Source organism: Chrysemys picta, chromosome 6 (assembly GCF_011386835.1).
Source record: "Chrysemys picta bellii isolate R12L10 chromosome 6, ASM1138683v2, whole genome shotgun sequence".
In the NCBI taxonomy this organism is placed as follows: domain Eukaryota; kingdom Metazoa; phylum Chordata; order Testudines; family Emydidae; genus Chrysemys; species Chrysemys picta.
In genome coordinates, this window is record NC_088796.1 from 122,799,712 (window position 1) to 122,826,446 (window position 26,735).

The 26,735-nt window shown below is 50.3% G+C and overlaps 1 protein-coding gene across 4 annotated transcripts in view; it reads left to right on the forward strand.

Moving 5' to 3' along the window:
* The window catches only part of FBXO10 (F-box protein 10), a 63,266-nt gene that overhangs the window by 9,995 nt on the left and 26,536 nt on the right, over positions 1 to 26,735 (forward strand). For 2 of the 4 annotated variants that reach the window (XM_024100186.3, XM_042850415.2), the window contains exons 2-5: positions 3,272 to 3,862; positions 6,311 to 7,180; positions 22,804 to 22,953; positions 25,990 to 26,126. In XM_024100186.3, coding sequence (XP_023955954.3) covers positions 3,272 to 3,862; positions 6,311 to 7,180; positions 22,804 to 22,953; positions 25,990 to 26,126 — 1,748 coding nt within the window. The remainder of the gene's footprint in view (positions 1 to 3,271; positions 3,863 to 6,310; positions 7,181 to 22,803; positions 22,954 to 25,989; positions 26,127 to 26,735) is intronic. The other 2 variants (XM_065549767.1, XM_005309194.4) reach the window with 1 other exon arrangement.

The window sequence follows — 26,735 nt, forward strand, 5'->3', positions numbered from 1 at the left end:
CTCCCCCCCCCCCCCCCCCCGGCCCCTCCCCGAAAAAAATACTGAGCTGATGAAATCAGCCTGTGGAGAATCTCCAAGCCCTCCTCGTTAGCCCTGTGTCCCAATTGAAGAATGAGAAGCAGACACGAAAGCTCCAGAACTTCATCAGCCATCGCTGGCCCCACTTCTCCTGGGTCTGGCATAGGGGTATCCGCTGTACAGAATCAGGAAAGTGGCTATGACTGTCATGGCTTGGGTAGATTCCAAGTAAATCCAAAAGGTCATGATGGGTTCCCCAAAGGCAAGGCCTGAGGCTGTCGTTTGAGCGGCTAGGGGATCAGGCGCCAAAAAGGGAACATCAGTCTCATAAACCATAGTTCCTCATTTAATACAGTTGCCTGTTGGGAAGCCTACCTTTGGCATACTCCTTGGCAAGTTCACCTTAGTGCACAGTTCTGCTGTGCCACGTGATTGTGGTTTGTTTGTGAGGGTCCCTGTTTATTTTGTGTCCGTGATGCTAGCCTTGCAAACATCTTATATTCTGAGGTCTGACTGGGTCCTTTTCTCTTTGCACTTCATCTCTAGTAATAAAGGCACTTGAGAAAGGCCAGATGCTACGCTTGGTCAGGCCTGTTACCCACTCTTGTCTTGAAAGTGAACCCTTACTGCAGTGGTTCTCAACTGCGGCCCACGGGCCACTTGCAGCCCAATCAGCACACAGCTGTGGCCCATGTGACTCCTCAGGGCCATACAGGTAGTATATGTATTGTTTGGATGTGGCCCACATAACACATAGAGAGCTGCAAATGCGGCCCACAGTGGTAAACAGGTTGAGAACCACTTCCTTACTGGTACCAGCGCAGCCCCACTGCGTCTGCACCTGATTAGAACCGAGTGACCCGTTTTGTGGATGATGCACAAGCCGGACTAGAATCCGGCTCACAGACCCATAGCTGCGTTAGGACCTTCAGGCCTCGAAAAGCAGCAAAAGCTTATTTTTGTCACAGGAGCCAGCACGTCTGACTCTCGGTGCACACCAGAAGATCCGTTCAGCCAGACGGTGTCATTTTACATCGTCACTTTGCAGAGTGCAGCTGCACTTCACGCCAACGATTCAGAGTCCTCCTGATAAATACACTCTCGACAAGCCCTGGATTTCACTCCTTCCTTCAGTTGTCAGCTGTGACCTTCTGTGGACAGCGCCTTCCAGACAGAGATTTTCCTGCTTCCCCAAACCCAAACGCCTTTCATTTCTGAGCCTGATATGCAGTGCTACCTCTTCCTCGGTTTGATTTGTTTTACGGCACAGGGGATTATTGTGCTGGCAGGATCGATAGAGCCAGATAGCCCTTTTTATCCCCCACCCCCTTTTCCTGGGAGTCCTGAAGCTGCAGGATATGAAAAGCAATGCTTACCACCCTGGGCATCCTAGAGTGACCGAGGTGCATCTGAAGAATTTAATGAGTGTTACAGGCTACAAGGCTAAAATTCAGTCCTGTTTGTGCTGAGATTCTAAAAGCAGCCTGGATGTAACAGGACAGAGTCACGCATCTCACACAACATCTCAAGAGCCGTAAAGCCACAGGGCTGCCTAGCAGAGCCTTTAACCAGCCAGTAATGACTGTCTGCTTGCTAAAGAGGGATAACGGAAGCGTGTTCCATGCTTCCAGAACCCCTATAGGTCTCGGAGTAGCAGAGATTTATTTTTTAAATCTTGGGAGGGTTAAATGTCCAGCTCTGTAAGGATCTTGCTGCTCACGAAGAGGCAGCTATATTCTGTCCGGGAAGTTCTACTGTCTTCCCAAGCGTGACAGCTGAGGGCCCAGACCAGAGGTGGGCAAACTACATCCTGCCCGGCCCCTGAGCTCCCAGCCACCCCTCCCCCGCAGCCTCACTGCGCTGCCGGCGCTCTGGCCTGCCATTCCTGTTGGGCAGCGTGGCAGCATGGCTGGCTCCAGCATGGTAAGGGGGTGAGGAGTCCTGGGGGGCAGTCAGGGGACAGGGAGCAGGGGGCAGTTGCATAGGGTGGAGGTTCTGGGGGTGGTGGTCAGGGGACGGGGAACAGGGGGGATTGGATAGGGGGTGGGGTCCCGGGGGGCCTGTCAGGGGGTGGGGGTGTGGATAGGGGTCGGGGCAGTCAGGGAGCAGGGGGGGTTGGATGGGGGTGGGATCTGGGGGGGGCAGTTGGGGCGGGTGGTGCTGGGAGGGGGTGGTCAGGGGACAAGGAGTGGGGGGGGTTGGGTGGGTCGGAGGTTCTGAGGGGGACAGTTGGGGGTGGGAAGTGGGAGGGGGTCAGGCTGTTTGGGGAGGCACAGCCTTCCCTACCTGGCCCTCCATACAGTTTTGAAACCCTGATGTGGCCCTGGGGCCAAAAGGTTTGCCCGCCCCTGCCCCAGACTATGCCCTAGAGCAGCAGTCTTCAAAGCCCCACAGTCGTAAACACCCAGTCAACTTAAAAAATTCAATCTCGTCCTTTGGCTAGTTGAACAGCCAGCGGCATGGGTAGCACATGGGGATCAGGAGGATGCAACCTGTGGCTGCCCTGATCCTCCTTTAGACCTATAAGGGCAAATTAATCACAGGGTCAGGTTCAGCCTCTGGTACAACCTGTCCTAATTTGTGCCTCCTCCTGCTCACAGCCTGTAGGGGATTCGCAGCAGCCCCCGATCTGTCTCCCCAAACACCCATCTGCTGGAGACACCCTGCGCCAGTCCTGTTTGGGTTGTTAGGCCTGTCCCCGTGTACTGGTGTAGATGGCCATAGGGCAACACGGAATCTGGCCCAGAGAACAGGCGTATCTGATTGGCTCCTTGGTCTCCAGGTCACACGCTCCAGGGGCCCATCGGCTGCTAGGTATTGTTCTTTACATCGGTGCACAGTGGCTGTGAAAGGCCATCGTTTTGGGCGGGTGGCACCGGGCTCTGCCTTGGCACTGATGTAGTTGCCCATACGAGGCGCAGGGCAGTGCGGAAGGAGGCCCCTGATGTGCATTGAAGCTTTGATTCGGATTCTGCAGGGAGCCAGTTGTTGGTGCTCTGCACAGCCATCCAGGCAGGTTGGGTTCACTTTCCAGTCCTGGCCCCTCTCTCCCTGGGTCAGCAGGGGCCCGGAGAAGGGCAAAGGCAGCAAGCCAGCCCCTGGGGTGGGGTGGAGCCAGTCAGTACAGAACAAACCCATTGGCCATCTACGGGGAATGGAGTGAGACTGAGGCCACAGGAAGGAACGGTCACCGATCTAATCAATGCCTGCAGTTGATTGTCTAACGCCTGTCTTTGTGTCCCACGGTTGCTAGGTGACTATGGAGATCAGCGGTCTCCCGGTGGAGTTGTGGCGCCTGATTTTATCCTACCTGCGTCTGCCCGACCTTGGCCGCTGCAGTCTGGTTTGCAGAGCTTGGTACGAGCTGATCCTCAGTCTGGATAACACCCGCTGGCGCCAGCTGTGCCTAGGGTGCATCGAATGCAGACACCCGAACTGGCCCAACCAGCCTGATGTGGAGCCCCAGTCCTGGCGGGAAGCCTTCAAACAGCACTACGTCGCCTCAAAAACCTGGACCAAAAACACCCAGGACTTCGAGTCCTCCAACTGCTTCTACTTGTTCCGAAGGAAGAAGGACCGCCATGTCCTCCGCGTTGGGCAGGGCTGTGAGTTTGATACCCTCCGGGCCGCCTTGGCCTCGGCCGGCGTCTACGACCGGATCGTGCTGCTGCCGGGGGTGTACGAAGAACAGAGCGAGATCATCCTCAAGGTGCCGGTGGAGATCGTGGGGCAGGGGAAGCTAGGAGATGTAGCCTTGCTGGTCAGCATTGATCAGCACTGCCCAACCACTCGCCTGTGCAATGTGGTCTTTATGCCAGCCTGGTTCACCCCCGTTGTGTACAAGGTGGGTCTGAAACTCTCACGGTATCCTCGTTAGGGCGTCCGAGATGGCCCTGGCTGGAGATGGGACATGGGCGGGCGATGCTCTGAGGCTGCACTGAGCATTCTCTTCTTTGGCCGGCTGGTTCTTGCTCACGTGCTCAGGGTCTAACTGGTCGCCGTATGTGGGGTGGGGAAGGAATTTCCCCCCGGGTCAGGTTGGCAGGGACCTGGAAGGGTGTTTGCCTTCCTCTGCAGCATGGAGTGTGGGGCATCTGGGTGTATCTCACTAAATCAGTTCCCTGCCATTGCAGGGCTTTGAGCACTGGTACACCTTGGTCTCCCCTCTTCTCTGCCTGTGGCTCACAGTAGTTTAGTCTCCTGAGGGCTTAGTTTAGTCTCAGTTTTGTCTCCTGAGGGCTGTAATACTTCGGTCTAATTCTAGTTGTTAGGTTTAGTGTGCGGGTGCTTGGTGGTATTTGTGGCCTGTGAGTTGCAGGTCAGACAGGTCCCTATGACATGCCTTCCTGGAGGATGCACACACATGATATCGTTCATGCTCTTTTTTAGTAGTGTTCTCTAGGGCTTAGAGAAGTCAGGAATCCTTGGTTCTGTTTTTGGCACGGTAGCTGACTCACTGTTTGACCTTGCCCACGTTACCTTGGGCCTGGTCCAGACATTTGTACTCCATGAAGCCAGTCAGGCTGCTTGAGGCGCAGCCATGGGAGTAAAGGTTTGAAAATCTGACCTCTTGTCTCTCTTTGCCTCAGTTTACCTGTCCGTAAAATGGAAACCTACCTTACAGGAGTTGTGGAACTCTGCTTTTTAAAATAATTTAATTATCTACCTCATTTAACCTAATTGCTTTTAAAATGCTCAGAGGAAAAGTGCTATACAAGTGTTAAAAGGAAAAACTGTCAGGGTAAAAAAAAATTTTATTTAAAAAACAATAGATTTCCTGCTGTGTGTTTGTGTAGATTATTGAAACACGGATTAATTTACTCTTCACTGTTGCGTGCTGTTTAGTGACTTTGTACAAATTTCCTTCAGTCTCCACAATGAAAGTAGAAACCTTTCCCTTTCGTTGATCGTCAGTTTTGCTTTCTGGGTCATAATCAGCTCAACGCTTCAGCATTTGGGTTGCAGACAGTGAATGGAGAATGTTTCCTTCCAAACAAGCCCATTTCCCATTGGTGTTTTTATTTTAAAAAGAAGATGGAGCCATGAAATTGAGCTTAGATTTTGCAAAAGCTTTTACAAAATAATTTGTTTAGGCTTGACAGTGTCCCTTTTAAGTAGCTTTAAAAAAAGGGGAGGGGGAAAGATGTAGGTGTTAGATGTGTGACCTAGCTGATCCCTCACTAAAATACTGCAGTGTTCTCCATTTGTTTATCTTAGCGCTTTGATTTGAAAGTCTGCTCCTTTACCCTGTGTGGCCGACGAAGAAAAGGTCAGGTGTAAAAATTGGAGAGTTGTGCAAAATGATTCCTGTGGCCTGGGAGCTCCTGTCCCCAGTCCCTGATTGTATCTTCTTATCGAAATCTCCCCCACAGTTTGGGGACCACTGTACCAGACCCCTCTGGGTCATGGCTCAGATATGTTGTCAGGGCAAGGTGGGGACGCTGTCGCTGCCTGTGTCGTACTTGTGGGGAGAAGCAGAGAGCTTTGTAGCACCTCGTGTAGGAGAGCCCTGTCTTTTCTCACCACAAGGTGTATAAAGATTACTGAGGCTTCTCTCCAAGGCTTTCTGCACACAGGCTATGCTGGTTTGTGTCACAAAGCCTCCCAAGGCATGGAAGGGACAGCTGAGGCGTCAGCCATCCAGGGCCACGTTCACGTGGACAACAGTGAAGAGTGAATGAAGTTTCCAGTGCTAAGGCAAATCCCCCTGCCTAACGCTGACCCATAGATGTGTGAGAGAAACATTTAACTTTCTTGCAGAATGCTCGGGACCTGGCATACAACAGATGCGTGATAGTATGTAGAGCAGATGCTGTATATGCTCCTGGTACATTCATAACTATTAAGGCAAGAAGAGGCCATTAGGACGTCTAGTCCGACCTCCTGTGTATCACTGGCTATTACATTTCACCCGCTTACGCCTGTACGGAGCCCAACAACTTGCATATACAGGCTGACAACAACCAAAGCTGCCAAGGGTAGGGTCCAACTCATAGTAGATGGATGTTGCTCAGTTCAGTGGCCCCAGCAGGTCATGTTGAGCCACCTAGTTGCTGGGACATGGCAGCTGGAGCCTGCCATGGTATCTAGCATCATAAAGGTAACTGATTGAGGTTGGGGCAGTTAACTGCATGGACTCTTGGTGCAGAAGCCAATTCCATGTGCCACTAGACGTGTGGGGGGGGGAGGGAGGTGAGGGGGTTGCTTTGAGAAGTGGAATGGGACATAATGGTATTGCCAGGAATGTGAATTATTTTTGTATTTATTTTGTCTCATGATCGTTTTTCTCCAGACGACCTCCGGCCACGTCCAGTTCGACAACTGCAACTTTGAGAACGGGCAGCTGCAGATCCACGCCCCGGGGACATGCCAGGTGAAGTTTTGCACCTTCAATCAGTCCAGCATCCATTTCCACAGCGTGGCCCTCGGGGTCCTGGAAAACTGTGAGTTCACTGGCAGCGAAAACGCCTCTGTCACCATCGAGGGTATCCCATCCTCTGAGAGGAACTGGGCCTGCAAACACCTAACCACGCTGGCCAAGTCCCACTGCGTGTTACAGGCATCAGACCCCACGCTTTGCAATGTCTCGAAGTGGGGCGGCTGGGGTGGCCCCCCAGCGAGGAACGTAAGGACCTGCAAGATCGTGGTGGGTGGGGACCAAAGTAATTTACTTCCTGCTTCCAAGACTCAGCTGGTGCTTGAAAAAGCAGGTGAGAAAGAGGCTGAAGTCAATGGCAGACTTTATACAGCAAAGGAGGGGGAAGCCATGGCCCTGGAGACAGACTCTAGTGACAGCGAGCTGAGCACGAGCAGCGAGAATGAGGAAGACGACCGGTCGATGTACAAAGTGTCCTATCGGGCCCACGGTCTGAGCCACCTGCTGGCCCACGTGATCCACAGCAGGCCACAAACCAATGGGCTCACCGCCCTGCAGAGGGACCTAGAGCTTAAAACTCTGCAGCAGGAGCTGCAGAGGGACAAGGAGGCCCAGTCTCTCGCCAGCTCTCTGCAAGGATGCCTCATTCGGAAGTGCCTGTTCAGGGACGGGAAAGGTGGGGTCTTTGTCTGCTCGCAAGGGCGAGCCAAGCTGGAAGGGAGCGTCTTCAGGGAGCTGACCTATGCGGTGCGGTGCATACAGAACAGCAAGGTGCTGTACAGGCTGGTAATGAAACCCTCCCACGCTGCTAAGGCCACCCGCCTGGGGAGTCAGTCGGCAGAGCCTACAGGCCACGTTGTTAACCAGCCTCCTGCTTTGCGCCTGCACTTAAAGCGTGGGTGCAAATGAAAGCACTTAGATGTCTCCTTGATTGTACCCTCAGATCAAGTCATTAGACATCCAAGTGCTGTCAGTTCTGGAGGCATCTGACTCTCCCTGCAAAGTTAGAGGCTCGATGGAGACCCCTTTAAAAATGTGCTGCTACCTGTCAGCATTTCCAAGTACACCTGTGAACATGCTGAACGTGCCAAGGGGTCACCCAGTTAGCAATGGAGGAACACAGGAATTGCCAGACTGGATCAGTGTGTGATCCGTCTAGCCCAGTGTCCTGCCGCTGACAACAGCCAGTGCCACCTGCTTCAGAGGAGTGTGCAAGAAACTCTGCAGTAGGTAGCGAGGAAGTAATCTGCTCAAAGAGACAGTTCCTTTCTAGCCTCCGATAGCTGGAGACTGACACACAAAGATTTATACCCCTTTATCAGCATAGATTTGTCAAGTGGCCCTGTGCTCTATGAATGCAAAAGAGTTCAGAATGTCGAAAAATTAATTGCCCTTCAGAAAGGATGTAGGAAATGAAATTCACCCAACCTCCCCCCCAAACCAATTCAGACTATCAGACAGTGAGCTCTAGTGGAGCGATACTGGAGTGAAGGATCAGGTCTTGGTTTAGTATACGGGTAGTATAAGATTTCTGATGCGCTTAACTATTCATGTCCTTGCTCTCAGGTGCCTGGTTCTGTCCCTGCTCTGACAGGTAAGCACACTGTTCTCCCTTAGCAACCGTAACTGTTTTTCTCAAATGAAATGAGTTTGCCATGGTACCCGTGACCAGTTTTAGATCCTAACTGTTCCACCCAAAGCTGACTTGACGCTAAATGGTCAAGATGATTGTAGCGCTACAGACACCATGTGGAACAGATGCTTATCCCTACAGCAGCACACAGGAGAGGTGACTGTCTGACAGGTAGCCCTCAGCTCTTTGCAGTTCACAATTTCTGGCAGGAACAAGAGGTCTCCGCACACACGGGGGTGGTGACACGCATGTTGTCTAGGCCACAGGCTTGAAAACGTTTGTTTATTAGCCATAAAGATGTGGAAAGGGCACATGAACTGAACTGAACCGTAGCATTAAACACTCAGAGGAGGGCTACTGCAAGCTGATTGGCTGCACTAGTGAGTGAGACACTAGGTGGGAGATTACATTCATTATATAATGATGCTTCCCCGATGAAATGCTTTGCCATGGCACCCTGCAGTGTCCTCATCCTCCCTTCCAGTTCCACCCATCTGCTTATAGGGAAAGAGATTTTAGTTGTTTTTTAAGGCAACAGCTAGTTCTAACACCTACCACCTTCACCACAAACACATCGCAATCCTGGTAGACCCTAAACAAGTGATCTTACAAATTAGGAATGGGAAGGATCATGTATGTCACTTCTCCAGCCAGGAGAGCAGCATATGCTTTAGTGCCATGGCCAGCCGCATGTTAAATGTCTTTCACATTATCGCTTCCATTACTTGAAGTCTGATAGATTAGTATCAAAGCGTGGGAGATTTGCACAAGAACCAAATCTCTGTATGCAAATTGAGAATGTGTATCGGGGCCTTCTCCAAAGGCAATTACAGCCTGTGAAGACTTCCACAGACTTGAGAGGGCTTTAGTTCGGGTCCTGGTGTAGTAACTTGTGCTCTAGTGAAGCAAACGCGTACACGGCACATAACTGTGCTAACACAAGTAGCCCCATTGGGGCAGGGAATGGAAACAGGAAGGATGGAAATACTTAGGCTGGAGGTGGAGCTGTTCTGGTGAAAACTGGCCAGCATTTAGCATTTGGGTTAACACCCCCTGCGACACTTTCTCGCAGTGCCCAGGACTGAGGGGCAGGTTCGCTGAGTTGGAAAATGAAGGAGAGAGGCAGGCAGTAACAGAAGGGAAGAGTGGCTAGTTCTGCAAGACAAAGGGAAGAGTCAATGGAGATAGCAGAGTTCAGAGCCCCAGGAGAACAGAGGACGACTCTCAGAAGTTTGCAAGTGAGAACAGAAGACTTTACAAAATTAGGGGAATTCGTTAGGGAAGTGGATTGGACTGATGAACTCAAGGATCTGAATGTGGAGGAGGCTTGGAATTAGTTTCTGCAACTTTAACTTAAAGTATCTGAAGCCTGCATCCCAAGCAAGGGGGAAAAAGATCATAGGGAAGGATTGCAGACCAAACTGGACGAACAGGCATCAAAGATAGGTGATTAAGGGAAAGCAGAACGCCTACAAGGAATAGACGATGGGTTGGATCAGCAAGGAAGCTACCTCTGGGAGGTCAGACTGCGTAGGGAAAAAGTGAAAACTGCCAAAAGCCAAGCGGAGTTGTACCTTGCAAAGGGAATTCAATAGTAAAAAAGAAAATAAGGAAAGAGGAAGTGGGACCATTAAGCCCCAAGGATCGAGATTAAAGATAATCTAGGCATGGCCTAACACCTAACCAAATATTTTGTCTCAGTTTTTAATAAGGATAATGAGGTGCGTGGACAGTGGCTAATGGGAACAAGGATATAGAAATAGAAATTATTACATTTGAGGTGGAAGCCAAACTCAAGCAGTTTAATGGGACCAAATCAGGGACTCCAGAAAATCTCCATCCAAGACTATTAAAGGAATGGGCATGTGAAATTGCAACGCCAATAACAAGGATTTTGAATGAATCTGTACTCTCCTGGAGTCATACCCTATGACTGGAAAATTGCTAATATAGTTCCTATTTTTAAGGGGAAAAAGTGATCTAGGAAACTACAGGCTTGTTAGCTTGACCTCAGTTGTATGCAAGGTCTTGGAACAAATGTTAAAAGAGAGAGTAGTTAAGGACATAGAGGTTCACGGTAATTGGGATAAAATACAACATGGTTTTACAAAAGGTTGATCTTTCTTTGAGAGGATAACTGATTTTTTAGACAAAGAAAATGCAGTAAATCTAATCTCCCTGGATTTCAGTAAAGCATTTGACACAGTTCCACGTGGGAAATTATTTAATTGGAGAAGATGGGGATTAATATGAGAATTGAAAGGTGGATAAGGAATTGGTTGAAGGGGAGATGATAGTGGGTCACACTGAAATGTGAACTGCCAAGCTAGAGGGAGGTTACTAGTGGAGATCCTCAAGGATTGGTCTAGGGACTGATTTTAATTCTCATTTTCATTCATGACCCTGGCACAAAAAGTGGGAGTGTGCTAATAAAATCTGCAGGCGATACAAAGTTGGGACATATTGCCAATATGGATGTCAGCTCCCGAATGTCTCCAGCCTTTCAGCCGCTCAAGCTCTCTTCTGAGGGCTTTGCCAGCCCCTGCTCTGCCTTGCCGGGTGTACCCCAGTCGCCAAACTCCTTCGAAGCAGCCTCCTGAAGCATCCAGCCCCTATCACTGGACATTCACAGGAATTCCCAGGGAAGCTGTCCCTAAAGAGACAACACACCCACAAGCTTGTTTGATTCAGCAGCCCCAGTGTAACGCCACAGCACTGCAATCTATTGATTGTTTGTGAAAACACATCTTGTCCGTTGTTACTAAGTATGTGTGTTTAAGAGACAGTGAGCAAGGGTAAGAACAGGTTACAAAGAAAACAAAGGGTATAACATGCTTCTTACAGTCTGAGCTTAACTTTAACAGGCTAAAATCCTTGTCTCAGCTAAAGCACTAGCATCCCTGACTAGGATCCTGCTTTGAAGAATGCAAACAGCGCTGTCCTTTGTGCTGCCTCAGTGAAGAATGACTAGGGCTACCATATGTCCGGATTTCCCGGGACATGTCCGGCTTTTCGATCTATAAATAGCCGTCCCGGGGGGATTTCTAAAAATTTAAAAATGTCCGGGATTTCCCCCCGGTCGGCTATTTATAGATCGAAAAGCGGCGCCGCTCGGCAGCCAAAGCCCCTTCTCGGCTCCCCCCATCCCCTGCAGCCTTAGCACGCCCCCGGCCCCACAGCTGTCTTCCCCCTCCTCCCGTCCCCTGAACGCTCCGCCCCCCTGCTCCTCCCCCTCCCCTGCTTCCCGCGAATCAGATCTTTGCGGGAAGTCTGAAAAGAAGCAGGGGCAGGCGGGCAGCAGCAGGTAAGCTGGGGCGGGAGGGACGCGAGGAGGAGGGCTCCGGCGAGGCGCGGCGCGGCCCAGTCCGGCCCCAGCTGAGCGGCTCCGGGTTGGGCCCCGGGGCACCGGCCCCAGTTCCGGCCAAGCGCGCCGCCCTGGCCCTGGTCCCAGCAGCTCCGGTTCCGGCCGAGCGCGCCGGCCCCGACCCCAGCGGCTCCGGCCCGGCTCAGGCCCCAGGGCACCGGCCCCAGTTCTGGCCGAGCGCGCCGGCCCGGTCCCAGCCCCAGCGGCTCCGGTTCCAGCCGAGCGCTCTGGCCCAGCTCGGGCCCCAGGGCGGTGGCCCCGGTTCCAGCCGAGCGCGCCAGCCCCGGCCCCAGCGGCTCCGGCCCGGCCTGGCTCGGGCCCCGGGGCATCGGCCCCAGTTCCGGCTGAGAGGCGCCGGCCCCAGCAGCTCCGGTTCTGGCCAAACGCGCCGGCCCCGACCCTAGCGGCTCCGGCCTGGCTCGGGCCCCAGGGCGGCCGGTCCGGCCCTGGCTGAGCACCTCCGGCCCGGCCCGGCCCGGCCCCAAGCCATGCGACTCCGGCCGGAGCGCAGCCCGATTCCTGGGCTCTTGTTAAAGCCGGCCCTGGTCAGCGGACGGGGGGGTTGGATGGGTTGGGAGTTTGGGGGGGGCTGTCAGGGGGGCAGGGGTGTGGAGAGGGGTTGGGACAGTCAGGGACAGAGAGCAGGGGGGGTTAGATGGGTCAGGGGTTCTGGGGGGCTGTCGGGGGCAGGGGTGTGGAGAGGGGTCGAGGCAGGCAGGGAGCAGAGGGGGTTGGATGGGTCAGGAGTTCTGGGGGTCCTGTCAGTGGGCAGGGAGCAGTTGGATAGGGCATGGGAGTCCCGGGGGTCTGTCTGGGGGCGGGGGTGTGGATAAGGGTTGGGGCAGTCAGGAGACAGGTAGGGTCCGAGGGGGGCAGTTAGGGTGGGGGGTTCTCAGGAGGGGGCAGTCAGGGGACAAGAAGCAGGGAGGCTTAGATAGGGGGTAGGGTCCTAGGGGGCAGTTAGCGGACAAGGAGCGGGGGGGGGGTTGGGGGTTCTGAGGGGGGCAGTCAGGGGGTGGGAAGTGGGAGGGAGTGGATGGGGCGGGGCTAGAGCGGGGCTCCTCCCCCTGTGTCCTCTTTTTTGATTGTGCAAATATGTTAACCCTAAGAATGACAAAATGTCTTTTTGCGTCTCCGTACATTTCCAAACTCAGTGTCCCCTCCCTCCACCTCCCCCCCAAAAGGCAGGATGACCCCTGTGGTTCCCTTCCTGGGGTGCTGGCTCCAAGGTGTCTTCCCCTCCTCCTGATTGTTTCACATCCCACCCCCTTGACTTGTTCTTCCTGTTGACTTTCACATGTAAATGGGCTTCCATTGTGTTGATTTTACAATGCTTACTTTACATGTGACAGAGAGATAGGTGAATTGACATATTTCATCTGGCAGAAAGCCTGTTTGTCAGCTCGGCCTAGTTACATAGTTTAAACCATATTTTTAGTGGGAACACACAATTCCTTACACACCAACCATACATGCGTCTCACAATGCTTTTGATGACCCGTGTGTCACCAGCTTTCATTTGATACTTGACACGACGTCCTTTGTAGATCTGTACTATGATAGCAATGGGTTAGGTGTAGTGAGTTTGTCAGGCCTGATGGGAGTTGCTGATGCTGAGTAGTGAACCCTTTGCCAGCTGGCACCAATGGGCCACTGGGTCTCACACACCCGTCTTGGAAAAAGTCCCACTGTGTCTTTAGTAACAGCAGATGCACACCACTTGTGGATTATGGTGCCTCAGATCACACGCATATTTAAACTAGGGCCCATCAAAAGTTTTTCATCAAAACTTCTTCAACAGACAATTGGGTTTTTGATTAAACAGCATTTTTTTTTTTCAAAACATGTCTGCTTTCTGTGGAAATATTTGACTTTGGGGTTTGTTTGTTTTTTTGGACAAAACCCAAAATATTTTGATACAAAAATGCCACTGTGGTACCTAATGGGAGTTGCAGGTTGGTTGCTTCTTGTCTCCGTTCTGCTCTATGCACCAGCCTTCCCAGACAGGCTTCATTTCCCATGATTCACCACCTCTGCCTGCCAAAAGGGGAGACCATAGTGCATCATGGGAAATGTAGTCTGACCAGGGAGCCCAACCTATAAAGGAGAATAGGAGTATGAGGCTCATTAACTACAACTCCCACGCAACAATGAAGTGGCATTTCAGAACGGAAATATTTTGGTTTTCAATTATTTGCCAAAAACTTGACACTTTCTATGTGGGGTGGGATTCCAGCCATCTAACTTCAAAACATTTTCTGACTAATCAAAACATGTTTTTTTCTGTCCACACATAATAGTTGTAATGAACTCCTGCTGCTGTCCCTGAAGAGGGAACACAAAACATTGATTTTATATGTTCTACAGAAACATCTGCTGTTTCTTGATGCTGGAGAGAAGTAGGTTGCTTTTTAGACAGGTATTTCAGAGATGTGGGGCTTTCTGCAACAGACCATAACAAGTTTAAAGTAAATCCATACTTTGAATTAATTCAAATCAATCCCTTGTAATTTAGGTAACGGAGGAGCAAATCTAGATGGAAAAGCATGAGAGAGACTTCCATAAAGAGAGAAGGAAATAAGGTCCTGAAAACGTGGTTTATGTAGGAGAAGGTGAACTGTCAGGAGCTTTGTGTCTCCTGAATTGTGGAACACATCCTGGGGTCCACCTTTTGACCCACTCACAAACAACCCTCTGCCCTCTTGCCAGCAAGCGAGAGAGAGAGAGAACATTTCACATAGTCTCTTCCCAGTCTGAGCAGTCCAGGTACCTTTTCCCATAGGGCTGATATTGAGTGAACTAATTTGCTCTTGTGGATTTCTTCTCGGCCTGGCATTTGAGACCATTCACTTCCAGTTCATTTTCTGAGCTTGATTTGAATTGATTGCCTAATCCCCATTCTTGGAGAGAATATGCGAGGCTAGAAATTAGCCTGGCTGGCTCCAGGGGGCTGGCTCTATGACGTGGGTGAAATCTTTTAGCTTTGGAACTCGGAAGCTGTACAATAAAATCCCTGCCCCGTTTCCTCTTATTACAGAGCTACAATGACATGATTCTTGGCTAAAACAGCTTCCCTCTTATCCCTGTTGGAGCAGCTGGGCCTTGTTATTTGCAGCTGAAAGCCTTGTATCACAGCTCCAGCAGGGCCCAGCCATACACAAGGAGGTATTAGTAACAATAAGGGCCTGATTTAAGGCAGGGAAATTCAGAGTTCAGACTGAAAATGCTTCTTTACGGTTTGTGCTTCATTCGTGCCTCTGTGAAGGTTGTGGGGAGGAAACTGGCTGTGTGTAGGGAGGGGACAATAGGCCTCGCTCTTGGTTTGATGGTGTTTGCAAAGCAGGGAGCATGCCCTGTGGTCCTGGGGGAATCTGGCCAGATTCTCCTCTGGAGTAAGTGGGTGCAGCTCCATTGTGCTCGGTGGAGTCTTCTCCCATTTCTAGTAGCAGAGAATTTACCCAGTGGATTGAGGCCTGGGAGAGTCACCCCAGTGCAAAGGGAGATCCTGTGGTGGGGCGGTCGCTCCTGTGCCACTCCCCTCTGTGTCGTAATGGGCGTGGCTGGAGGAAAGGGGCAGGCCAGCAACACTCGGCACTATCCCTACTGCAGTTTTGCCAATACAGCCTGTTAGAGCATCCTCTGAGTGAGAACCAGCTGTGCATCCAGTGGCACTGAGCCGGAGGAAAGCCATGGCAGGCGAGCCTGCTGACACATGTGCAGGGCCAGGCCTAGCTAAGCTCTTCTGTGGCACCTGGCACTAGACAGGGCCCTTTCTGATGCCAGATTGGAAACTGGATTAGCAGTTCTTACTGCGGGCTCTGCTTAGCATAAATTCCCCCCTGGCTCTGACTTGAAAGCAAAGAGACTCCAAGCTAAGGTTGCCCACTTTGTTAGCAGTGCACTTCACAGCACGTAGTTATTGTACCGTGCTGCATGGTAGGCAATACCGACGTGCTGTGGGTGGGGTGAATAGCGAAGTATCATCTGAACCTTGTCCTTTGTTGGATTCATGATTTCTTTGCTGTCCGTCACTATAGCACGGATGAACCTAGGGCCTGATCCAGTGGCCACTGGCGTCCGTGGGATCAGCTCCGTTGACTCTAATGGGCTTTGGATGAGAGCCCAGCCCAGCAAAGCCATTGGACAAGGTGCGCAACTTTCAACAAATGCCCGTGAAGTCCATAGGCGGGGGCCCGTGCTTAGCTCCCAGCATGTCTCCCTGTTACCACTGCTCTGCTGAGCAGAGCTTGGCATTGCACGGTGAACCGGCCCTCCCCACCAGGGCAGTGGGGAGTGACTAACCTTGCCCGCCTAGCTCCACGTTTAATTAATGGATTGAATGAAGCACCTTTTTGGAACGAGCTAATAAAGGAAGTGTAATTTAATTACCTTCTGATCCATGTTGTTCATTGAAATGGGAATATGTGAAAGCAATTTGTAGATTATTTCTCTCTAGTAATCAGACATGGGGCTAGGGGTTTATTTGACTGGAAGGAATTAAATACCATAACTGCAGGCGTATTTAACTACTTGTTTGCTTAAATAAAACAATGCCGCGATTAGAAGGTAATCCACCTTAACTTTGCTGGCTGGGCTGATTCTGCATCTAGATACCAGGTGTTTTGCCTTCTGTGTCCTCTTGCTCAGTAGATGTGCTTTCACAGCATGCAAATAGTGCCTTTGCTGGGCCAAATTCAGGACAGATGTAAGCAGACACTGCTCTATTAGTGGAGTGGTGCCCACTTCTACCAGGCCTGGATTTGGGTCTCTAACTTCAGGGTAGCTCTAAATAGCAGAGATGCATGCAAGCATTGTTGTAAGTTCTGCTTTGGAACCTGACTTTGGAGCCACCTCACTCTGGGTGAGAAGCAGCCTACGAAAACTTGTTGAGTGATTCCCTGGTTTGCTGAGCTGTGTTTGGCTGCGTCTCATGAGATCAGTTACCGTAGTGTGGCTCTGCTGTAGCTAACAATATCCAACATGTGGTTAAGGTCCATGAAATGTAATCTGGAGCATTGAGCACACACTAGAGGAAGGATGCGGATGAGAAATACTAGTGAAGACGTACAGCACATTGGATTCAAGGTTAGTCACCCCTGCTCTGGTTTGGCATGATGAGGGACTCTGACCCCAGTGCTTCTCCTGCTCCATCAGCACCTCTCAGCCTTGAAGACTGGAGCCCCCAAAAAGCCGCCAGCTGAATGGAGTCACGAAGCCGGCACAGGAGAGCCAAGGTTCCAACGTCATGACCTTTGTGCAGGTCACCTCACCTTGATGCACCATCTCCATGGAGACCTTGCTGAACAACACCGGCACTTTGGTCAGGATTGCTTTGTGGCGCCACGGTGCCGTTCAGCACTCTCTCTCTCTCTCTCTCCTCTGGGTGTGGGGAGAGGGCATTTCTCCTCTCCGCCCCTCCCCTGGCTGGGTGCTGCTTCTGTTTGCTCCGCGTTCTCCTCACAGCCTTGCTTTCAGGTCAGAGCTATGCTGGTCTGGGGCAGGTGGCCTCCATCAGAGATGCACATGTGGCCCCCCCCCCGCCACCTTGCCAGGTTTGGGGTGGGGGAGGATTCCGTTCCCCCACCCCGAGCCTGATGCATGCCCCTTGAGAATGATCCATTTACACGGGCATTGCAAGAGGCGTGTGGGGGAGGGGCACAGGCCCATAGGAAAGACCTTACCGGACTCTGGTGACAGACTCAATAATCGTCCCCCACAGGGACCTAGCCCCTTTTATCCACTGCTCTGGGTCTCCCAGCACCCTAGTTAGGCAGGGACATGCTCTTATCCCGTTGTACAGGGGCGCAGACTGAGGGGCAGAGAGAATGGGGTGACCTCGCCCAGGGTCACACAGCAAAGTCCTGTCACAAGGACAGGGGGATGTTCTGCCATTTTAAAAGGTGGCAAATTCAACACTGATAAAAGGCACTACTTTTCCACCCAATGCTTAGACTGTGGAACTCACCGCTAGGGGAAGTGGCCGAAGCCAAGAACTTAGCTTGGGGATGGACTTTTGTGTGGCTAACAAGACTATCCAGCGTTATAATTAACACTAAACATTTTGGAAGGGCTGTAAAACCTGCTGCTTCACGCTCACCACCCTCTAACTATTCGCACTCAGGCTGAGAGCTAATGTGGGGCAGTTTATCTCACATCTGCCACTGTGGGGTTCTTACACCTTTGTCTGAAGCTTCTGGTACTGGCCACTGGCCGAGCCAGATACTGAACTAGATGGACCTTGGCAATTCCTGTGTTCCTATGCCTTGCCAAAGGCGGGAATAGCTTCCAGAGTTCCCGAATGGGCGCTCTAACCACACATCCTGCCTTTAAAGTAAAGGGAGATCGTGGACAACGTAAAAAAATCCCCCACATGAGACCTGACTTGACTGTTTTGCAAACCATCCAAAATCTAGTTCTGGGTTTCTGCATGTGGCAGAATTCCCTCGGCACTGTTTGTCATTCACGGCCATCATACTTTATTTTAAACACTGTTATTGTTCCTGTGATGACTGTTTTGTGCATGTTGGTTTGTTAACTGATCTCCAGAATTGTGCATTGCATCTTGAGTAGGGAGGACCAGGTTTGCTGCTCATTTGCTCTGGTGGCATAAAACAACCTGAAAGTGTGTGGAAAAGGCCGCCCCTCCCCCCCATGGATGCAGCCTGTGCAGGCGTTTCCCTGGTTGGTGTAAGGGCTCTATCTGTACCCCATCCCCAGGCCCTGGCATAGAGAAGTGACCTGGGGTATGACCAGAGGGCACTGCACTGTGGCTGTTCTGAGCCTCCCAGGCTGATAAAGAGCCTTGGGGAGCAGTGCACAAGTTAGAGCACCCCTGAGGCTTTGTGCCCTGCATGGGAAGCACCAAGGTGGCTTGAAACCACCAGCCAAGCACAGGAGTGGAATAACTGGGGATCAGGCTCAGGATTTTCCAAAAAGAGTCCACTAAAATATTATTTGTGTGTGTGAGAGAGAGAGAGAATATTAATAACATCCAGCTCTTCTCACTAATACTTCTCAAAGCGCTTTGCAATGGAGGTCAGTATCATTATCCCCATTTTACAGGTGGGGAAACTGAGGCAGAGGGCGGGAAAGTGACTTGCCCAAGGTCACCAGCAGAGCTGGGACTAGAACGCAGGTTTGCAGGGTCCCACGCCAGTGCGCTACCCACTAGGCTGCATTGACCATCTGTAGCCATCATGGAGCATCTCAGCCCTGCAGGGGACTGACTGGCCAGGACACTTAGTCAAACCCTAATCCCGCAGCTGTGGAATTTCTCTCAATGGTATTGCGGTGGCTGCTGCAGTGAAGTAGGGAACAGCTGACAGAAACGAGAGAGACAGAGATGGACAGAGAGAAATTCACGGTGAGGATCTTAAAGTCTTGGCATGATAAGAAATGTTTAGCTCAGGAATGATAACCCAGGTAGTAAGCTGGTCTCTCTGCCATCAGAGCAGATATTGATAGCTGCCCAAGGGAATCAGGTGCCCAAAGCCTACTGAAAATGAAGGCAGTGATTTTATTGTGACGCTCACACTTCGGTGTTTTTTTTTTCCTTAAAGCCTCACCTCCTGGAGTCCCGTGATTATGTGAGACTTGCTTTCATTTTAAAAATCTAATCCTCATATTGATGGAGGGCTTGAAAATGTGACCTCCTAAGGCTCTAAACGCAGCAGGAAAAGCAAAAGGATCCAAAACAGATCATTTTAAATAGCGTGTGATTTTTTTAAGTCAATCTCATGATTTCACTGATGTCAATGGGGCTAGGGGTGCGACTTACTGCTCACCAGTGTGAACAAGGGGCTTGCAGTCGGCCCTGCCTCCTGTGAAGCATCCAGGAAAGAAGTTGGACCACTGAACCCGGAGGATGGGGTGGAGATTAAAGATAATCCAGGCATAGCCCAACACCTAAACAAATACTTTGTCTCAGTTTTTAATCAGGGTAATGAGGAGCTCAGGGGTAGTGGCAGGGCGGCTAATGGAAATGAGGATTTGGAAGTAGAACTTACTTCCAAGGTGGAAGTCAAACTCAAGCAGTTTAGTGGGACCAAATCAGGGGGCCTGGATAATCTCCATCCAAGAATATGAAAGGAACTGGCACATGAAATGACAAGCCCAATAGCAAGGATTTTTAATGAATCCATAGAATCATAAAATATCAGGGTTGGAAGGGACCTCAAGAGGTCATCTAGTCCAACCCCCTGCTCAAAGCAGGACCAATTTCCAACTAAATCATCCCAGCCAGGGCTTTGTCAAGCCGGGCCTTAAAAACCTCCAAGGAAGGAGATTCCACCATCTCCCTAGGTAATGCATTCCAGTGCTTCACCACCCTCCTAGTGAAATAGTGTTTCCTAATATCCAACCTGGACCTCCCCCACTGCAACTTGAGACCATTGCTCCTTGTTCTGTCATCTGCCACCACTGAGAACAGCCGAGCTCCATCCTCTTTGGAACCCCCCTTCAGGTAGTTGAAGGCTGCTATCAAATCCCCCCTCATTCTTCTCTTCTGGAGACTAAACAATCCCAGTTCCCTCAGCCTCTCCTCATAAGTCATGTGCTCCAGCCTCCTAATCATTTTTGTTGCCCTCCGCTGGACTCTTTCCAATTTTTTCCACATCCTTCTTGTAGTGTGGGGCCCAAAACTGGACACAGTATTCCAGATGAGGCCTCACCAATGTCGAATAAAGGGGAACGATCACGTTCCTCGATCTGCTGGCAATGCCCCTACTTATACAGCCCAAAATGCCGTTAGCCTTCTTGGCAACAAGAGCACACTGTTGACTCATATCCAGCTTCTCGTCCACTGTGACCCCTAGGTCTTTTTCTGCAGAACTGCTACCAAGCCATTCGGTCCCTAGTCTGTAGCAGTGCATGGGATTCTTCCGTCCTAAGTGCAGGTCTCTGCACTTGTCCTTGTTGAACCTCATCAGGTTTTTTTTGGCCCAATCCTCTAATTTGTCTAGGTCCCTCTGTATCCGATCCCTACCCTCTAGTGTATCTACCACACCTCCTAGTTTAGTGTCATCTGCAAACTTGCTGAGAGTGCAGTCCACACCATCCTCCAGATCATTAATAAAGATATTAAACAAAACCGGCCCCAGGACCGACCCTTGGGGCACTCTGCTTGAAACCGGCTGCCAACTAGACATGGAGCCATTGATCACTACCCGTTGAGCCCGACGATCTAGCCAGCTTTCTATACGCCTTACAGTCCATTCATCCAGCCCATACTTAAGCCCATAAACACGGGGTTGTACCCTATGACTGGAGAATTGCTAATATAGTTCCTATTTTTATGAAAGGGGAAAAAAGTGCTCGAGGAAACTACAGGCCTGTTAGTTTGACCTCAGCTGTATGCAAGGTCTTGGAACAAATGGAAAGAGAGAGTAGTTAAGGACATAGAGGTAAAGGGTAATTGGGATAAAATACAACATGATTTTACAAAAGGTAGATTGTGCCATCCCAGTCTGATCTCCTTCTTTGAAAAAATAACTTTTTAGACAAAGGAAATGCAGTAGATCTAATCTCCCTGGATTTCAGGAGGGCATTTGATACAGTTCCACATGGGAAATATTAGTTAAATTGGAGAAGATGGGGGTGAATATGAGAATCCAACGGTGGATAAGGAACTGGTTAAAGGGGAGACTATAACGAGTCATGCTGAAAGGTGAACTGTCCGGCTTGGCAGGAAGGTTACCAGTGGAGTTCCTCTGGGATCGGTCTTGGGACCAGTCTTTCATTCATGAACAAAACGTGGGAATGTGCTAATAAAATTTGCAGATGACCATGAAAACTGGAGTAATGGAAATGGGATGAAAGTTAGTAGTTCAAAGTGCAAGGTCATGCACTTAGGGATTAACAACAAGAATTTTTGCTATAAACTGAGGACGTATCAGTTGGAAGCAACTGAGGAGGAGAAAGACCTGAGTATAATGGATGACTATGAGCCGCCAATGTGATGCGGTTGTGAAAAAGGCTAATGCAATCCTAGGATGCCTCAGGCGAGGTATTTCCAGTAGAGACAGGGAAGTGTTAGTACTGTTGTACAAGGCACTGGTGAGACTTCATCTGGAATAGTGTGTGCAGTTCTGGTCTCCCATGTTTAAGAAAGATGAATGCAATTGGAACAGGTGCAGAGAGAGGCTACTAGGATGATCCAAGGAGTGGAAAACCTACTTCATGAGAGGAGACTTGAAGGGCTTGGCTTGTTTAGCCTAACCAAAAGAAGGCTGAGGGGAGATACGATTGTTCCCTACAAATACATCAGAGGGATAAACAGTGAGGGGGAATTATTTAAGTTAAGCGCCTTGTTGACAAGAACATATGGCTATAAACTGGCCATCAACAAGTTTAGGCTTGAAATTAGATGAAGGTTTCTAACCATCAGAGGAGTGAAGTTCTGGAACAGTCTTCCAAGGGGAGCAAAGGGGGTGGGGGGAACTGGCTTCAAGACTGAGCTTGAGAAGTTTATGGAGGGGATGGTATGATGAGACTGCCTACAATGGCATGTGGCCCATCGGTGACTGCTAGCAGCAAATATTCCCAACGGCCAGAGATGGACACTAGAGGGGGAGGGCTCTGAGTTACTACCGAGAATTCTTTTCCAGGTGTCTGCCTGGTGGGTCTCACCGACATGTTCAAGGTTCAACTGATCACCACGTTTGGGGTCAGGAAGGATTTTTCCCCCCGGGTCAGATTGGCAGAGACCCTGGGGATTTTTCACCTTCCTCTGCAGCATGGGACAGGGGTCACTTGCTGGTTTGAACTAGAACAAATGGTGGGTTCTCTGTAACTTGAAGTCTTTACCTGAGGAGGTTGTGAAGGCTAGGACTATAACAGCGTTTAAAAGAGAACTGGATAAATTAATGGAGGTTAAGTCCATTAATGGCTATTAGCCAGGATGGGTAAGGAATGGTGTCCCTAGCCTCTGTTTGTCAGAGGGTGGTCATGGATGGCAGGAGAGAGATCACTTGATCATTACCTGTTAGGTTCACTCCCTCTGGGGCACCTGGCATTGGCCATTGTCTGTAGACAGGATACTGGGCTAGATGGACCTTTGGTCTGACCCAGTACGGCCGTTCTTATGTTCTTAAATGATGATTTGAAGAGTTCAGTAACCCACCCAGAGGTCGGGTCTGTTACAGGAGGGGGTGGGTGAGGTTCTGTGGCCTGCGATGGAGGTCAGGAGGTCGTACTAGATGAACATGATGGTCTCTTCCGGCCTTAAAGTCTGTGAATCTAATGAACTTTTTGGCATCATAACACAGAACACGATACTACTAGTAGTTGAAGGCAATGGGAGTTTTCCATGCACCAGGGACTCTTGAGGTGGCAGAAGGTTAAAGCTATGCTTTTCCTACGAGGTTCCTTCTTCAGACACAAACTGACTAAAATTGCTTTTCCTCTGCCCTGTAGATCATCATGCTGAAGAATGACATTCACCACTGCAAAGCATCAGGGATATTTCTGCGCTTGGCAGCTGGAGGTCTGATTGCAGACAATAACATCCATTCAAACTGCGAGGCGGGGGTGGATATCCGGAAGGGAGCCAACCCTCTGATACTGGTAGGTACATTCCCTCTGCCTGGATCTGTCTGAAGCTCCTTCTTTTTGGGGGCCAAACATTCCTGTCTGAACTGCCCTGGAGAGTCTCCCTGGCCTTTAAGGAAGGATTTTGGCTTCTTGCCCCAAGTCTAACCTTTTTGGGTTCTTCATTAGTGAATTCTGCCTCAGAATAATCTGCTTGATTCAGAGGGCCTCCTGTTGGACAAGCGTATTTCATTTGACATTGAAATGGTGACTCAAGGCAAACAGGCTATTTAAATAATCCCCAAATGTCACCTACCTTGCAGTTGCTATGCTTAGGGAAAGAGCAATTACCTACAGGGTATCAGGGCATTCTCCTCGTTCCAAATAGCATATCAAATGGACATTGAAATATAGCAATGAAGTCACCTGTGCAGTCATGTTGTAAATCATGCAGTCGTGATAAATTGCCCCTTGCACTTTGGATCAGCTCACCTGCCCTCTGCCCACCGTTCCATCTGCCCTGGGGTTTAAATCTCTGAGCAGCAGCCACCAGTGGGGGGAAAAACCCCCAACCAGCCCCAATAATGTGTCCTCTTGCCCTTCTGATGTGGAATTTCCTCCCTAAGTTGCCGCGTGCCGACTTCCAGGATGGGCAGTATTGTTATTATTTATTAAATGTTCTTACAGTCGCACCCAAAGGTCTAAGTCGTGACTGGGACCCCATTGTGCCGGGTGCTGTACAAACACTGCTTCCAATCTGAATTACCTCCCCAAGGCTGCGCTGGCCCAAGCCCCAGGATGGGTAATATTCAGCCCTGCGCCAGGGTCAGGTTTAAAGTCCAATATTTTGCAACTCTGCAGCCCTCCCATTGCTCTCAGCTGGGGAGAAGGGAATTCCCATTGCTCTCAGCAGGAGCTGTGGGGCACAGAGCATTTTTGAAAATCTATCCTATAGCGCTTCTGTCCTTCCGCCCCTCACCCCGTCTGCCCCGGGATTGGCTTAGATTGGGCTCCTATCTTGTCTGTCAGCACTCTGTTACCTTGGTTACGGGGAGCACTCAGATGACATAACGAGCTGAGTTGACGCTGGACCAAAGCAGGCTGACCTGGGCTGTGTTCCAGGGCTGCCAAGAAATATGACGTTCTTGCGTAGAGCCCGGAGAGATCTTTATTTGGAGGAAACTGGAAGACTGAGCGTGACACACTTGCCGTCCTTGCTCTAAGCTTGCTCATCAAGCTCTGTTTACCCCTCTGTTTCTGTCCCCTGAAAAAGCTGGTCCCGGTTGTGGTAAAGGCAGCGTGTCGCCATTTAAGTGCACCTACCAGGACATCCTCATGCGTCGGGATTAAGTGTCAGCCCCATGTATGTGTGTGAGAAGCATGGAGGTGTATCGCTCCACACACAGATCATGCCCGCCACGGACAAAACAAAATCCTTTCCATTTCAGCTGTACAGGACTCCTCTCTCCAGCAGCCGGGAGAGCTCCTGGGAGAGAGGGAGCTTTCACTTCCATGGTGCTGCCCCCAATTCATATAGATTCATAGATTCTAGGACTGGAAGGGACCTCGAGAGGTCATCGAGTCCAGTCCCCTGCCCTCATGGCAGGACCAAATACTGTCTAGACCATCCCGGATAGACATTTATCTAACCTACTCTTAAATATCTCCAGAGATGGAGATTCCACAACCTCCCTAGGCAATTTATTCCAGTGTTTAACCACCCTGACAGTTAGGAACTTTTTCCTAATGTCCAACCTAGACCTCCCTTGCTGCAGTTTAAGCCCATTGCTTCTTGTTCTATCCTTAGAGGCTAAGGTGAACAAGTTTTCTTCCTCCTCCTTATGATACCCTTTTAGATACCTGAAAACTGCTATCATGTCCCCTCTCAGTCTTCTCTTTTCCAAACTAAACAAACCCAATTCTTTCAGCCTTCCTTCATAGGTCATGTTCTCAAGACCTTTAATCATTCTTGTTGCTCTTCTCTGGACCCTCTCCAATTTCTCCACATCTTTCTTGAAATGCGGTGCCCAGAACTGGACACAATACTCCAGCTGAGGCCTAACCAGAGCAGAGTAGAGCAGAAGAATGACTTCTCGTGTCTTGCTCACAACACACCTGTTAATGCATCCCAGAATCATGTTTGCTTTTTTTGCAACAGCATCACCCTGTTGACTCATACTTAGCTTGTGGGCTATATTAGGGCTGACCAATGTTTTTTTTCCTCCTCTGCTGGCTGTTTGGTGATGATCGACCTCTACCCAGCAGGCACATCACAGAGAGACACTGCCCAGCATGGCACCCTAGTTGGGTGTCCTCAGGCACGCCAGGGATTGAATGGGGATGAAGACCTCCGGCCCCAGACCTATCCAGGGTCAGGACCCATTGGCAGGGCAGGGTGGAGATGGCTGCAGTGCTGCTGTAGCAGCTGGGTACATAGAGGAGGGACTCCAGTCATGCCAGGGTTGTAGATCCAGCATCTATTTAATAGGCAACAGGTTTAACACAAACAAGAGGAAGTGCTTTTTTTTTTAACCTGTGGAACTCATTGCCAGGGGATGTTGTGAAGGCCAAAAATATAACTGAGCTCAAAAAAGAATTAGATATGTTCCTGGAGGATAGGTCCATCGAGGGCTATTAGCCAAGATGGTCAGGGATGTAACCCCATGCTCTGGGTGTCCGTGGCCTCTGATTGCCAGAAGCGGGGCATGGGAGATGGGGCGGATCACTCAATGATTGCCTGTTCTGTTCATTCCCTCTGGGCCATCTGGCATTGGCCATTGTCAGAGGCAGGATACTGGGCTAGATGGACATTGGTCTGACCCAGTGTGACAGCTTTCAAGTTATTTCAATGCGCACTAAATTCATGCAGGAAAATTAAAAGTGGAACAAGACTTTGGTCCATTAAAGGGGTTTCTGTTTTTGTGACCCCTCCTGGCAACTGGGTCCGTTGTCCACATCCCTCCATACAAGCTGCCCATCTCCCTCCTGCAATCTCCTGTCGTGTACTCGTCTGAGTGATCTCTCCTCTGTTTTGCCTTTATTCTCTCCGCATGTGCATAAATGAAACCGCAGTGTAATAAGATACACAGTGGCCTTCGCTCCGGCATCGTTGTCCTTGGCAACGGAAAAGGCATCATCCGTAGCAATCAGATCTACGGGAATAAAGAAGCCGGCATTTACATTCTGTATAATGGGAACCCCATTGTGAGGTATGTTATTAAGCAATGACCTCTCTCGCTCTCTCCTTTCATGTTTGTCTCTTCCTTCCCCCTCCTCTCCTGGTATGTTTTTCATGTAGTAACCTCCATCCCCAGGTGAGGAGCAGAAATATCATTGTCATGGGGGCTTTTCTGTGGCTGCCTCTGTGCCCCAACACCTCCCATGTGCTGTTCTGTAATGCTGACCTTTGATTTCAAAGGGAACCGGGCTTTGCCAGCGCTGCGTTGTTCAGAGCAGGTGGCCACTGGACTCAGAGTCGGGGTAGTGAAGCAATCGATCTTTAAACAAGTCATTGCCATTCTGGTTTGTCTTCCTGCTGAAAATCCTCCTAGCACCTTATTTCTTTTGGAGTTTGCTGACTACAGCCGATCCGTTGGAACAGGAGTGTCAGAGCCTGGCAGGTTTCCTTCAGACTAGCAGAATTCAGCTGACTTCATTCTTTGGCTGTGGTTCTTTGTGAACTCTTCCTACATGCGGCACAAAGCTCCTGGTGAGGAGGGGGACAGCATGTGCTGTTTTCCAGGGTGTCTCCTGGCTACATAGAGCAGGGATTGGATCATGTGCTAATCCATGCTGAGACTGATCCAGACTCAGTGTAA